This window comes from Lepidochelys kempii, chromosome 3 (genome assembly GCF_965140285.1).
Source record: "Lepidochelys kempii isolate rLepKem1 chromosome 3, rLepKem1.hap1, whole genome shotgun sequence".
Taxonomy (NCBI): Eukaryota; Metazoa; Chordata; order Testudines; family Cheloniidae; genus Lepidochelys; species Lepidochelys kempii.
Window position 1 is genome coordinate 10,392,796 of NC_136382.1, and position 15,857 is coordinate 10,408,652.

A 15,857-nucleotide genomic window follows, 5' to 3' on the forward strand; every position below is an offset into this window, starting at 1 on the left:
ATGTTCTACACTTGGTGTAAGGTATAAAACTCTGATGTGGAGACGCCTCTTCTCCACCTGTGGATCATAGGTGTGGAAGTTGAAATACTGTTTCTTGTGTGTAAAAAACAAAAGAAAAGTTTTTCTTTTTGTTTTTACTTACAAAACATAGAGATTATCTTTTTTTTTATACATACAGCAGCCAGAAAGAAAGCTTATCTGAAGGTGTGTGTTTTGTTTCATGATCTGTGTTTACCATAAACAAAAATAAGATCCCCTCTTTTATTTTTTTTAAAGGAGCTTTAAAGTGAAGACTCATATTGTAGCAACTCATACAAGAGAGGTCCGTCTCTATACCTAATACCTACAGCTGTGGGGGTGACATACTGGAGAATGTTGATAGTTCTTCTTAACCGCCTGTCTACAAAATGGGCATCCCATGCAGGGTATCTCTTTCTTGGGATGTCAATCTTAATGAGAGGGCCTTCTGGGTAGTAGGCTCGCCCAGATGGAGTAGATGGCACCATTGCTCTCACCTGGAAAACTGGCAAGCAAGTGTCAGCTGTGAGTTCCTCCTGTTGCTCCGTGACCGCTCTGGTAGGCGTAGCCTCAGCCCCCCGGTACCCAGGGGTTTCGGGTGCCATGGGCTCAACATCAGGAGGCAAAGGAATGCCCCAGAGCAGCTCGGCGCAACAGGAGCTGGCAAAAATCTTAGCTCTTGGCCCCATGGGATGCAGCACACCATAATAGAAGAGCATCAAAGCTATCCCAGCAGCAAAGCTAAGAAAGACACAACACAGTGCTGGCACGGCATATGAGTCAGTAGTTGTAGGATCTCTGTAAAAATACCAAAGGAGCGTCAAGGCAGCATTCTCTGTCAAGACTACAGTGTAATATGCAAACATTCTATATCGAGTCCGCCCTTCCTTGACATTAAACCAGCAGAAAATGTACACAATCCCTACCACCATGTTGAAGAGGATCTCCTCCCACTTAGACATGCAGAAGTCAGTCCCACCATGGATGATCCAGAAAGCCATGGCACACCAGTGGACCACTACAAAGATCCCAAAGTAGAGCTGGAAGATGGAAGCAAAGAGGGCAAAAGAGATAACTCTGGATGAGATGGTGAAGAGGCGCCAGAAGAGATGTATGAGGGCCCCTCTGTAGCTCATACTCTTCTTGTCATCCCTAGAGTCCCGAAGAAGCTTGTGATAGGAGGCTAGCACCCAAGCCAGGGACATCAGGGACGCCACAGAGGACACACCTGCCAGAAGACACAAATCCACAGAGTCAAACAATAGCATAGATAGAGAATGTCACTCACTCACTACTTTATTGTCACGGGGCAGGTATGGTAGCAAGTAATGTACAACACATTACAAAAATCTCGAGGAGTAGACAAATGCAGAAGTATCAATATCAGAACCATAAACAAACATTTATTCTTTATCTGACACCTGCACAGGTGTATTTTATATTAGTGATAAGCCTGATCCAGAACCCCCCAAAACTGAATTACCCCCAGACTTTCAGAGCTAACGAGGAAGGATTGGAATTTGAACGTGTATCTGCATTTCAAACAAATCGTCTCCATCCTTATAATGATCTATACCACACTCCCAGATCCAAAACCTTTCGGACATTTGAAATCCAGATCTGGATCCAAATTTTGTAGCATGGACCCATCTCTGCCCCAAATTGTTAAGGTAGCCATCAGCTGTGTCTGCTATATTGTATCAGAGGGGTCGCCGTGTTAGTCTGGATCTGTAAAAGCGGCAAAGAGTCCTGTGGCACCTTACAGACTAACAGACGTATTGGAGTTCACTACATGCATCCGACGAAGTGGGTATTCACCCACGAAAGCTTATTCTCCGATACGTCTGTTAGTCTATAAGGTGCCACAGGACTCTTTGCTGCTATATTATACTGTCATATAGTTACAGCAAAACGTTTAATACAAGGCAGGGCTGTTATGCCTTAAACACGGGGTGAGCAAATTTTGGGACAGAGAGGGTGACCAGTTTCCAAGTAACTGTGGGTATGTCTACACTGGGGTTGGGAGGCAGAATTTTCAGCTCGCGCTAGCTTTGATTGAGCTAGTGCGCTAAAAACAGAAGCGTAAGCCGTGGTGGTGCAAGCATCGGCATGGGCTAGCCGCTCCAAGTATGATCCCATCTGAGCCCCTAGGTACATACACGTGCGGCTAGCCCCCTTCTGCTGCTCAAGCCGCTGTGGCTACAGCAGTGTTTTCAGTGCAGTGGCTCGATCAGAGCTGGCGTGGGTATGTCTGAGATTAAATTGACACCTTTCAGCTCTGGCGTGCAGATCCATACCCAGTGTGCATAGGGTTTAAAATCCCAAATAAGCGCCCTCTTGTGCGACTTCATGAGCAGCGAAAACGTGCAGCTGATCAGTTTTGTCCTCAGCCTGTGATCCCATGGAGTTAGTGAACCAGGATCACGGCGGGTTACCGAGCCAGGGTCGGGGCCTGTTCTCTCAAGGTGCGCGTGCTCCTAACTCTGAGTGAACCCGGCGGGAGTTGAGAGCGTGCTGCACCTCAGAGGCCAGCGCTGGTCTGACATTGGCACACTGCGTGTTGCTGAATGCTTGCTGGGAGGCACGGGCAACCCTCCACACCCAGTGGCTTTATTGAGGGTGGAAGGCCGTCAGCACGTTGCAGGATTTACCTGGTTTGTGGGAAGACAAGCCCTGAATAGAGCTTGTGAAAGATTTGTCATCACCACCCGCCTCTTGCTGCGGGCACCAACCTTTGTCCCAAATCAGCCCTTGGTAGCATGTTCTGCATAACACAACTCAGGCCCTAGTGCTCTAAGCACCCGGTGGGTCTCAAATAGCACCTACTTCCTTTAACACCTTGCTTCTCCCAGATCCCCTCTGGCCACTCCTCACTGACCACTCTTCCAGCTGCCACAGAACATCCCCTTTTCTGTGCCCCTTCTGAGTCGATATGCTCCTAGGGGTATAGAAAGGGATATAGAAAAATTCCCCAAGCCCAGATTTACGGATCTCCAAAAAGAAGAGGGAAGACACAAGATGTTCCTCATAGGCCTAATCCCGACCATTAAAGACAATATTTATTTTGTTAATTTATTTGGATTGATAAAATAACACCCACCCAATGCACTGGGTGCCCTAGATGTATTTTATTAATACAATATTAAACAGACCCACCAGTTATCCCAGGACCCACCTGATCAACCCAGTGATAACGTACAGAAAACCAAGATTAATCGATCCCATGCACCCACAAAATCGCCACCAAAGTCCTGTGCTCCCACTACCCCGTCATCGCCCCTTTATGAGCAAAGGTAAAAGGTGGACCAAGCAACGTGTTGTGAAGACAGACTCAGACAGGCTCATTGATTTCAGTGGAAGGGGCAGGAGCAGGGTCTGTGTTTTCCAAAATAAAATACAAGCTGAATTAAACAAAACAACACAACCCAAAACTTTCAGGGATTTCTTTATAGAAGTCCCCCCCCCCAACCTCCTCTCCTCCAACGCCAACAGGAGACAAAAAAGGCACCATCCATTTCCTCTTCCCCCTTAAAAAAATCCAGTGAAATTATGCAATAACTACTCCAGGATCAGTTCTAATATTTGTAAAGCTTAAGTTCCCTGGTGTTTTTTCATGGTCTACGTGAAAGTTGATTATTTTATATAGATCTTGCCAAGGACGCCGTTACATCAAGAAAAGCACATTTTGGCGGAGAACAAACGGAGGCAATGCCAGCAAAAGTCTGTATAAACCACATTGCGATGCCAGGGTCAAATGCATGTATGCCAATGAAAACCACTGGGTAACATCAGGACTGTGTTAACATGATATAACTGCCGGAGCTGTATATGGAAATCGTATCATCCTTAAAAGATGGTGGCAAAACATTGTGCAAATTTAGGGAGAGCGGAGCATGTTACTTATACGCTGAGGAGGGTCAAATAACTTGCTAACGAGAGGAAACGGCAAACAAAGGCAATTAAACGTGGATTCAGAGACATTATAGAGCTGGCTGAACAACTGGAAAATGCACCAGCCCTTGTGTTTGCAGACTCCATCTCCCTGCTGGATTTGGCTGTGTCTGTGCCCAGTGGCAGGAAATGGGAAACAGTCCTAGCAGAACTCACGCTCTGCAACATGTCTCTACTCCCCTTCAGTGGTTGTTTCACTCCTGGGGCTGGATTGGTATGTTATGGAGCAAACATGCTTTCTCCCTTTCCCTTTAGGGTGAGCAGGTGTCTGGGTTTTGACTCGAAAGTCTGGTCAAAAAGAGGACCTGACTGTGTCCGGTCAGATCTACTGACCGGACGCCCAAAGTCTGGTTACTGCAGGCAGGGAGGCGCTGAGTCATCACCCGCACCAGCCCCTACTCAGCCAGGGCCACCTCCTACCTGCATCAGGTGGCTGCAGCTCCCAGCCCTGGCTCTGCAGGAGAGCCTCTCCCGACCCAGGCAGGGAGGGGGAGAGAGGGGAAAAGCAGTGAGCGACAGAGGGAGGGGGAAAGAGGAGCAAATGGGGGGCGGGTCCTCAGGGGCAGGGGCGGAGCTGGGGAGGTTCAGGCACTCTTGCTGGAGTGTCCGGTTTTTAAATATTACAAAGTTGGCAACCTTCTCTCTCCCCGCCACGTGCCCTATCCCCAGACTTCTTCCATGTCTGCTTGTCTCTCACTGGGGCTGGAGGATTGTTGAATGGGTCTCCACTTCCTCACCCCCTTGGCCACTTCTCTCACTGGGGCCAGGAGGAGTGGGTGTGGGGGGGAATGGGGTTCAATGAATCTCCTCTCCACCTCTGTCCCAGTGTGGCGCCTCTCACTGCTGCTGCTAGGGTCAGAATTCTTCTCCTCTTGAGGGCTGCCTGGCCTCTTCCCTTTGAGGCTGTGTTTGCCCAGTGCCTTATCCTTTAGTGGGGTTAGTTCTTCTGCCCCGTCACGAATATGGAGACCCACAGAGGGAGAGGCTCATGCAGAGAGTGAGCAGGCCCAGAAAGGAGTAGACCTCCCACCCTCGCTGCAGCCCTGCATGCTGCCAGACACAGTGAGAGCTGGGAGGGAACCTGGCTCTTGGAGTCACGCAAATGGGTGCAAATTCCACGGTCTTTGAAAAGAAAAAAGGAAAGGTGAAATCCTGGCTCCACTGAAGTCATTGAGAGTTCAGCCATTGACTTCAATTGAGCCAGGATTTCACTGCACATTTCCAGCCCTCATAGTTACAGAGAAAAGCTTGAAAATGTGACTCAAGTGCTCTGAAAAGCTTAAAAAAATATCTGCCAATAAATAAAAAGACCCCAAAATAATAATAATACCTGCTTCTTATATAGCACATTTCAATCAGTAGATCTCAAACTGCTTTACAAAGGCAGTATCATTACACCAATGGGGAAACAGAGGCACACAGCAGCACAGTGACTTGCCCAATATCACCCAGTGGGATACTGGCCGAGCTAGGCCTTGAACGAAGGTCTCCTGAATCTCAGTCCAGTGCTCTAACCGCTAGGCCATTCATAATTTGTAAACCTAGCTTGTGATTTTTGCAGTGCTGACTCAAGATTTTTGAATGCTTGAGGTTGGCAATACAGTGCGATTCATTGTGCTGTTCTGACCTTTCTCATTACAGTATTTGGTATCGGCCGTTCATTATTCTCCTGTTTAAAAATGCCAAGTCAGAAACAGTGTCATGTGAATTAAGGGATTGCTACTTTGGCCTTGTCAACACTAGAAAGTTGTACTGCTTTACTTATATCTGTATAAAGTGGTACAACACCCCCCTTCCCCCTCCACTGTGGAGGTAGTTATACTGGAATAAAAGTGTGTATGCCAGTTTAATTTATTCCCCATACAGGAAGGGAAATAAATATACCAATATAAGCTACCTGCCAGTAAAACTGCACCCACATTGGGGGTTGTAATGGTGTAACTATTTTGGTAAAAAATTCACTCCTAACCAAAATTGTTATACCTGTAAATCTTCCATACGTAAACCAGACCTTTGTCTAGAAGCTACTTGTGTTGAGTGCCCGGTTGCCTGAGTCACATGGTATTATTTCTGCAGCCTGATTGGATGAGTACATTTTTCAAACAGAACAACAAATAATGAATCAGACATTTTCAGCACAACTGTTTGGATAAATAATCATTTGTGTTAAAATCTGTGAAAATGACAGGATTCCTATCCACATTCACATAGTCCGAGTATTCTCCAAATACTCATGAGCTATGCAAAATAGGACTCTGGGAATCAATGAAACAGAGTCCATTGATTTAAATCATTCATTGCCTATGGCATCATTTCTAGTTCTCTCTGAGATTTACCTGAGATTTGCCTGAGTAAGGACCCCAGGATGGGCCCCGTGTGAATAAGGTGTTTAGCACCATTCAGCTCACTCTTGTGTAATTTCTTAAATGGAAAACTGAGCGTTATCTTAGATGTGTGGATCTTTTTGAAAACCAGTTTTAAACAGCTTTTTAAACAGGTTCCCGTTTTGCAGTGACGTTATACGTGACCCCGGCTCCTTGTCTAGTAAGTTGGGGGTTCAAACGCCATCACGAAGCTTGGGTTCAGACCATTGCTCCCAATGCAGATGAATCCCAGTGGGGTGCTGTTGTTAAGAGGGACCCAGGAGTAGATAAAGGCAGCAGGAGCTTTGGGATCTGGGCCTCACAGGCAGAGACGGTGGAATGCGCTTAGTGAGAAATGTTGAGGAGTGCCGGCTGTGGGGGGATGAGGTAGAAGGAGACGTTTGTGTCGGGAAGCTTGATGTTTTGTTTTGTCATCCTGGGGAGCCCCCATTTTTAGTGGACACAAGCCCCATTTCTCTGAATCAATGCCCAGAGTCTCTTGTCTGTGTGTCTCTTTTGAGTATATGTCAGCCTCTTAGTGAAGGGCTGGGAAGAAGAAACACCTCCCAAAAAACATGTTATTCCTTAGTTGTCCACTACTGGGTTTCTTGTCTACTGGACACTTAAGGAGAAAGGACACCAGCCTGCTTGGACCACAGCTATGGCAATTCCTATAGCCCTTATAAAATGGAAGTTGAAGATTCAATACCACTTTCTGAGTGTTACGTGAGATCATACCTTGATTTCTGCAATGCTACCTACACTGCTATCCCAGAATCCTCTCCTCAGTCACTTCACTCAGTCTCAAACTATGTGGCACATCTAAATCTTCCTTTGCATGGCTTTTCACATCCCTTCTCAGACTTTCTTTAGCTGACTAGTCATGTCTCCCTTCTATTTTCTTTCCCTCATTGACTTTCTATCTATTTTTCCTGACAATTTATAACTGGTCCTCCCTACAGTTCTTCTCTTATCGCTCCCAGATCCTGCTTCCACTTAGCTATCACAGATATCTCTATTGTAACTAGAGTGAAAAGCCAGGGTTACTTGCTGGTGACTGCTGACAAACACTGATAATTTTACATAGTAATATGTGTTTGTAGTGAATATAAATCAGAAGTTAGGAATTGTAGAAAACTGATAAGGGAAGCCAAGGAAAAACCTGTTGCCAGCAGAGTTAAAGGCAATAAGGAGTCCTTTAAATATATTAGGAACAGAAAGAATTCTGATATTGGTACTGGCCCATTACTAGATATAAATGGTGGAATTATTTTTCATAATGCAGAACAGCAGAAGTGTTTAATAAATATTTCTGTTCTGTATTTGGGGGAAAAAAACAGAGCAAATTGTCTCATCACATGGTGATAACACTTTCCATTCCACTAATAACTCCGGAGGATTTAAACAGAAGCTGCTAGACTTATACATTGTTAAATCAGCAAGTCCAGATAGCTTGCATCCAACAGCTTTAAGAGCTGCTGGAGGAGCTTGCTGGATGGCTAGTGTGATTTTCAATAAGTCTTGGAGCACTGGGGAAGTTGCAGAAGACTGGAAGAAAGCTAATGTGCCAATTTTTAAAAAGGGTAAATAGGATGACCCTGGTAATTATAGGTCTGCCAGCCTGACAACGATCCCAGGCAAGATAACAGAGTGGCTGATATGGGACTTGATTAAAAAAGAATTACAAGAGGGTAATGTAATTAATGCACATCAGCATGGGTTTATGGAAACTAGATTCTGTCAAACTCACTTGATAGCTTTTTTTTGATGAAATTACAAGTTTGGTTGATAAAGGTGACTGGGCTGCCATAATATACTTAGATTTCTGTAAGGCGGTTGACTTGGTACCACATGACATTTTGATTAAAAAACTAGAACAGTATAAAATTAACATGGCACACATTAAATGGATGGAAAACTGGCTAGTTGATAGGTCTCAAAATGTAACTGTAAATGGGGAATCATCACTGAGAGGATATGTATCCAGTCTTCTCAGTGGTGGCAGATGACAGAACAAGGAGCAACGGTCTCAAGTTGCAGTGTGGGAGGTCTAGGTTGGATATTAGGAAAAACTATTTCACTAGGAGGGTGGTGAAGCACTGGAATGGGTTACCTTGGGAGGCGGTGGAATCTCCATCATTAGAGGTTTTTAAGGCCCGGCTTGACAACGCCCTGGTTGGGATGATTTAGTTGGGGTTGGTCCTCCTTTGAGCAGTGGATTGGACTATGACCTTCTGAGGTCTCGTCCAACTCTAATCTTCTATGATGCTATGATCTTGCAGGGATCAGTTATTCACCCTATGCTATTTAACACTGTTATCAATGACCTGTTCTGCGGAAAAGGACCTAGGGGTGACAGTGGACGAGAAGCTGGATATGAGTCAGCAGTGTGCCCTTGTTGCCAAGAAGGCCAATGGCATTTTGGGATGTATAAGTAGGGGCATAGCGAGCAGATTGAGGGACGTGATTGTCCCCCTCTATTCGACATTGGTGAGGCCTCATCTGGAGTACTGTGTCCAGTTTTGGGCCCCACACTACAAGAAGGATGTGGATAAATTGGAAAGAGTCCAGCGAAGGGCAACAAAAATGATTAGGGGTCTGGAACACATGACTTATGAGGAGAGGCTGAGGGAACTGGGATGTTTAGTCTGCGGAAGAGAAGAATGAGGGGGGATTTGATAGCTGCTTTCAACTACCTGAGAGGTGGTTCCAGAGAGGATGGTTCTAGACTATTCTCAGTGGTGGAAGAGGACAGGACAAGGAGTAATGGTCTCAAGTTGCAGTGGGGGAGGTTTAGGTTGGATATTAGGAAAAACTTTTTCACTAGGAGGGTGGTGAAACACTGGAATCCGTTGCCTAGGGAGGTGGTGGAATCTCCTTCCTTAGAAGTTTTTAAAGTCAGGCTAGACAAAGCCCTGGCTGGGATGATTTAATTGGGGATGGGTCCTGCTTTTGAGCAGGGGGTTGGACTAGATGACCTCCTGAGGTCCCTTCCAACCCTGATATTCTATGATTCTATGGTTCTATGATTCTATTACCTGGAAGAAAACAAAACCATCACTGCTAAAGTTTGCAGATGATACAAAAACTGGGGGGAGTGGTAAATAATGAAGAGAAGAGAACACTGATTTAGAGCAATCTGGATTGCTTGGTAAACTGGGTGCAAGCAAACTATATGCATTTTAATATGGACAAATGTAAATGTACATATCTAGGAACAAAGAATGCAGGCCAAACTTCTAGAATGTGGGACTCTATCCTGGGAAGCAGCGACACTGAAAAAGATTTGTGGGCCATGGTGGATAATCTGCTCAACATGAGCTCCCAGTGTAAACCTCTGGCCAAAGAACTAATGTGATCCTGGGATGCATAAACAAGGGAATCTCAAATAGAAGTAGAGAGGTTATTTTATCTCTATATTTGGCACTGGTGCAAACACTGCTGGAATCCTGTGTCCAGTTCTGGTGCCCACAGTTCAAGAGGGGTGTTAAATTGGAAAAGGTTCAGAGAAGAGCCATGAGAATGATTAAAGGATTAGAAAACATGTCATATAGTCATAGACTCACAGAGCTCAATCTGTTTAGTTCAACAACGAGAAGGTTAAGGGGTGACTTGATCACAGGCTATAAGTATTTAAACAGGGAACAAATATTTAATAATCAGCTCCTCAATCTAGCAGAGAAAGGCATAACACAGTCCAATGCTTAGAAGTTGAAGCTAGACAAATTCAGACTGGAAATAAGGTGTATATTTTTAACACTGAGGATAATTAGCCATTGGAACAATTTACCAAGGGTTGTGGTGGATTCTGCCTCACATGCAATTTTTAAACCAAGGTTGGATGTTTTTCTAAAAGATATGTTCTAGGAATTATTCTGGGGAAGTTTTATGGCCTATGCTATACAGGAGGTCAGACTAGACAATCACAATGCATGGTGGCCACTAGAACTTCATACAGTATACTGGTTTTTAACTCTTCCTCTGAAGGTTAGTTAAGCCAACTTTCTTGGGTGAAATTCTCAAAAGCTTTCAGTGTTGACCTATCTCTGTTCCCTCTGAAGTCAATGACTTCAGCCAATGACTTCATTGACATTGAAGTCAATGGCTTCAGTGGAAGCACTTAGTTCAAGAGTGAGCACTTTTGAAAACACCACCTCTAGCGTCTCACAGGTCAATCTGGTGAGTTGATGGATACCCCTGTGAGACACTGAACACCTTCAGCTGCTGCGCAGCATCTCATGAGCCGCACTGAGTAACTTACAAGAGGGGTTCAGCATCTCTCAGCATTAAGCTCCTATCTGTATAAATCTAGTTATTTATATTGCCCCATTCACTGTAGTATCTGAGCACCTCCTTTGTGAGGTATTCCCCTTCTACAGACAGGGGCACGAAGAGATGACTTGCCCAAGTCACTCAGAAAGTCTGTGCCTTAGCAGGGAATAGCTGTCGCTCTAGACAGATCATACACCTACGTTACACCTACCCTCTTGGATCAGTGCATGCCGACTTTTTAACCATAATTCTGGATTTTTAGAGCTGATAGATTTAACAGCCTGAAATGGAAGCTCTCACAGGCAAATACAAGCATCACAGGTATTAATAAACAACAATAATGAGGTAAACAATCAAGAAAGGAAAATACAGTCTACCAGGAAAACTTCCAGGGAGATCTGTCAGATTGTGGAATGGACTCCCCTAGCAAAGGGGTAGAAGCCACATTGCTTGGTACATTCAAAACCGGATTGGACAAAAACACCATAACATGTTCTATAGGGAACGGCCCAGTACTGGGTAAGGAAGGAATGAGTGAAATTCACCTCAGTACAGCAGAGTAGCACAAGGCCAAGACACCACTTAAGTCCCATTTTAGCCCCCAGAGGCCCTCTGCACTAGGGTGAATTTCTCTTTGAATGACCTCCTTGGCTTTCATTGTCCAATTTCAATGAATGACCAAGGATGGGAGGAGACATAATAGGAATCTAACTAAGCCCCATGGACTGGTGGAATTTGCTCCTGAAAAAATCAGCATTCGCAGGTGAGGCCCAAACCAATTTATTTTTCTTAAACAAAAAAGAGAAAGGCCAAATCACCATGCAAAACAAAAACAACATGTTTGAAAAGTGTTTCAGACTACATTTGGTCTGCATGGCATGCATTAAGCAATTACATTTAACTTTACCACTGCTCTAACCCAAGTGAGTTATTCAATTACTGATTAAAAGCTAACAATATTTGTAGTTGGTCCCAGTGCTCTGCCTTGGTCTGCTGAAGAAATGTAGGAAAGGTTCTTTGAAAAGGATACGTACAGAGTTTCATAAATAATCTAACAACTTGGTTATTTTCTGTAAAGAATTTTAATGTACTTACCGTATCATATTCCCTAAATACTTACTGTGGTGTCTGTCCCTTTAAAACTGAAAAAGATGCCTATCAAGTGGATGCTCTATTTCCTTTTTTCACATTAATTCTCTTGAAGACTGTTCTAAAAAAATGGGAAGATACAAAACATTCTCTCAGGTGAACTGGACACCACAGTAAGTATTCAGAATGCGACATGACCCGCTCCATCAAGTACCGCACGATGGGATTGCCTGCTTTGCCATAAAGTGCTATTTTTGGGTTACAAGACATCAACTCTCCAGAAGTCCAGCCTTCTTTGCCATGAACCCTGTCCTCACTTTTTTCCCCAGGTAACACATTCATCCATGGAAGTCCTAAAGCTTATTTGAAACCTGGAACAGCAACAGATTTTTCTTTTTATCCATAGAGAGAGGAAATTTATATATATATTTATATATATATTTGGGGCCTGATTCTGATTTCATAATATCATGACCGGAGGGTTACTCTACTGAGTTTGGTGCAGTTATTCCCCATTTGCACCAGTATAAGGGCAATCAGGACTAGGCCTGTTGTCTGTCATTTGACCTGGAATGATTTTTTTTATTTGCACATTTTCCTTTTTTCTATTAGGAAGACTGCTTTCCTCCTGCTGCTTTCCTCCTCCATCTCTGAGTTCTGTTCACTTCTGACATGAAAGAATGCACTTCATAAACAATAAAGAAGTAATTGAAAGTACTGTGCCCTTTCATTGGGTTCTCAAAACGTGTTAAACTGACAATAATTAAGGCAGCATCGCAATACCCCTCTGCAGCAAGTACATAGCATGATAGCTCTGATACCGATGTCTCTGAGGGTCAGTCCTGCCAGGTGCTGACTACATCAGTATGTTGAGTGACCTCACCTCGCGTATGAACTCAAAACCTTCGAGGAATGCTCATCTCCTTGCAAGATTAAGCCCTAAGTGACTTACTCATGACCACATAGTGAGGCAGAGCAAGGAGTCCTGGGCTTCTACTCCTGTGTTCCAACCACTCTTATATTAAGTGTTGCATCTTTGGAAGCACTTAGTATTGACCTAACTCTGCTCTCACTGCATTCAAGGGGCGCGGGGGGGTTGGGGGGTTTATGCTGCTAGGACACTGAAATATGTACAGCCACATCTTCAGAGCAGAAAGGAGTCCAAATTGGAACCTGAAATCCGCCCTCCTCCCTGAACCTACTCATAAATATAGTTTAGGTTCAGAGTTGGATCCAAAACCCCAAAGAGGCCTATTTTCCTCATTTGATTCAGATTTGGCCCCAAATGGCAGAAATGTCATGAGAACAGCAGATCTGGTGAAATTTCCACTATTCAGGACAGGAAATATCAGCTGATCTTATGAGATTTCTGTCATTTGGGGAACAATAGCTCATCAGAACTAGTCACCAACGTGTGGCATTTGTCAAGCCTGATCCTAACATTAGTCTAGACCTGGATCTAAACATGGCCTCCTGGACCATGACTACTAAAGAATAAGAGATTCCTGGCTGTGACCTCCACACGTCTCTCTCTCCTTTATGTAATACAGACACTTGTAGGTCTGCTCTGGGGTTCAAACTTGTGAGTAAAAGTTGCAGCATGGTAAGCACAATCCCAAGACAGCAAAAGGTGGGCCATGTGTGTGAAGTGTCAGTTCTGAGCCTATTGCTAGGGTGGTTCTCTAGACAGAGACCGGCGGAATTGGCAGCATCAAAGGAGATGGTGTTAGGTACAGCAGTTGAAGTCCTAGCTCCACTGAAGTCAATGGCAAAACTCCCATTGACTTCAGTAGGGACAGGACTTTAGCCAGCAAATGTAGGCAGCCAGCTAGGGGGTTCACCTGAGAAGTGCTGAGACCACCATGCACATTCCTACCAGTAAGCAGAGGTCAAAAGGAGGTCCTACACCTGAGAGTGAGATCTAGGGCACATTCAGAACAACTAGGAAGCCAAATCCCATCTTTGTGTCAGGCATCAATATGTTAATGGTCAGTCCAATAACACCAAAAATATCAGCACCACACCTGCAGGGTTGGTGTAAATAGGGATGGGCTAGCGCTGCAGAATTCAGGTCTGGTTCGGAACTTTTCCAAAATTGGATAGGACTTGGGGTAGGAACCCCATCACCTCTACACCATCAGGCCAAGGGCATCACATTCTTTCACCTGAATTCCCAGTGTCACCTCCCAATTTGTACATGGAGTCAGGAACCAGCAGCAGAGGGAAGTGGGTCATGCTGGCATACCAAAGTATGTGTGTCTGTGTCTGGAAACCCGGCAAGAGTGTAGATGGAATGACTCTCACACGACCCTAAAGTTCTAGCATAACCCTTACCTCCCAGCAGGCAGAAATCGTCTCTCCTCCCTGGCACCACAGCCAACAATCTGCCCCAGAGAAGTTAACCAGTTCCTATGTAACATGCGGACTATGTGGCTCTAGGAAGAAGAATAAAGGAGTTGGAGGCGCAAGTGGTGTTCTCGTCCATCCTCCCCGTGGAAGGAAAAGGCCTAGGTAGGGAGCGTCGAATCGTGGAAGTCAACGAATGGCTACGCAGATGGTGTCGGAGAGAAGGCTTTGGTTTCTTTGACCATGGGATGGTGTTCCATGAAGGAGGAGTGCTGGGTAGAGACGGGCTCCATCTTACGAAGAGAGGGAAGAGCATCTTTGCCAGCAGGCTGGCTAACCTAGTGAGGAGGGCTTTAAACTAGGTTCACCGGGGGAAGGAGACCAAAGCCCTGAGGTAAGTGGGAAAGCGGGATACCGGGAGGAAGAACAGGCAGGAATGTCTGTGAGGGGAGGGCTCCTGCCTCATACTGGCAATGAGGGGCGATCAACAGGTTATCTCAAGTGCTTATATACAAATGCACAAAGCCTTGGAAACAAGCAGGGAGAACTGGAGGTCCTGGTGATGTCAAGGAACTATGACGTGATCGGAATAACAGAGACTTGGTGGGATAACTCATATGACTGGAGTACTGTCATGGATGGTTATAAACTGTTCAGGAAGGACAGGCAGGGCAGAAAAGGTGGGGGAGTAGCACTGTATGTAAGGGAGCAGTATGACTGCTCAGAGCTCCGGTACGAAACTGCAGAAAAACCTGAGTGTCTCTGGATTAAGTTTAGAAGTGTGTGCAACAAGAGTGATGTAGTGGTGGGAGTCTGCTATAGACCACCGGACCAGGGGGATGAGGTGGATGAGGCTTTCTTCCGGCAGCTCACGGAAGCTACTAGATCGCATGCCCTGATTCTCATGGGTGACTTTAATTTTCCTGATATCTGCTGGGAGAGCAATACAGCGGTGCATAGACAATCCAGGAAGTTTTTGGAAAGCGTAGGGGACAATTTCCTGGCGCAAGTGCTAGAGGAGCCAACTAGGGGGGGTGCTTTTCTTGACCTGCTGCTCACAAACCGGGTAGAATTAGTGGGGGAAGCAAAAGTGGATGGGAATCTGGGAGGCAGTGACCATGAGTTGGTTGAGTTCAGGATCCTGACGCAGGGAACAAAGGTAAGCAGCAGGATACGGACCCTGGACTTCAGGAAAGCAGACTTCGACTCCCCTCTTGAAGGGGAAAGGAGTCCAGGAGAGCTGGCTGTATTTCAAGGAATCCCTGTTGAGGTTACAGGGACAAACCATCCCGATGAGTCGAAAGAATAGTAAATATGGCAGGCGACCAACTTGGCTTAATGGTGAAATCCTAGCGGATCTTAAACATAAAAAAGAAGCTTACAAGAAGTGGAAGGTTGGACATATGACCAGGGAAGAGTATAAAAATATTGCTCGGGCATGTAGGAATGTTATCAGGAGGGCCAAATCGCACCTGGAGCTGCAGCTAGCCAGAGATGTCAAGAGTAACAAGAAGGGTTTCTTCAGGTATGTTGGCAACAAGAAGAAAGCCAAGGAATGTGTGGGCCCCTTACTGAATGAGGGAGGCAACCTAGTGACAGAGGATGTGGAAAAAGCTAATGTACTCAATGCTTTTTTTGCCTCTGTTTTCACTAACAAGGTCAGCTCCCAGACTGCTGCGCTGGGCATCACAAAATGCGGAAGAGATGGCCAGCCCTCTGTGGAGATAGAGGCGGTTAGGGACTATTTAGAAAAGCTGGACGTGCACAAGTCCATGGGGCCGGACGAGTTGCATCCGAGAGTGCTGAAGGAATTGGCGG

The 15,857-nt window shown here is 45.3% G+C and overlaps 1 protein-coding gene across 2 annotated transcripts in view; it reads right to left on the bottom strand.

Annotated features, from left to right (window-relative positions):
- Positions 1-281: 281 nt before the first annotated feature.
- Positions 282-15,857, bottom strand: part of XKR6 (XK related 6) — a 286,736-nt gene continuing 271,160 nt past the window's right edge. For both annotated transcript variants that reach the window (XM_078852034.1, XM_073335671.2), the window contains one exon: positions 282-1,246. In XM_078852034.1, coding sequence (XP_078708160.1) covers positions 282-1,246 — 965 coding nt within the window. The remainder of the gene's footprint in view (positions 1,247-15,857) is intronic.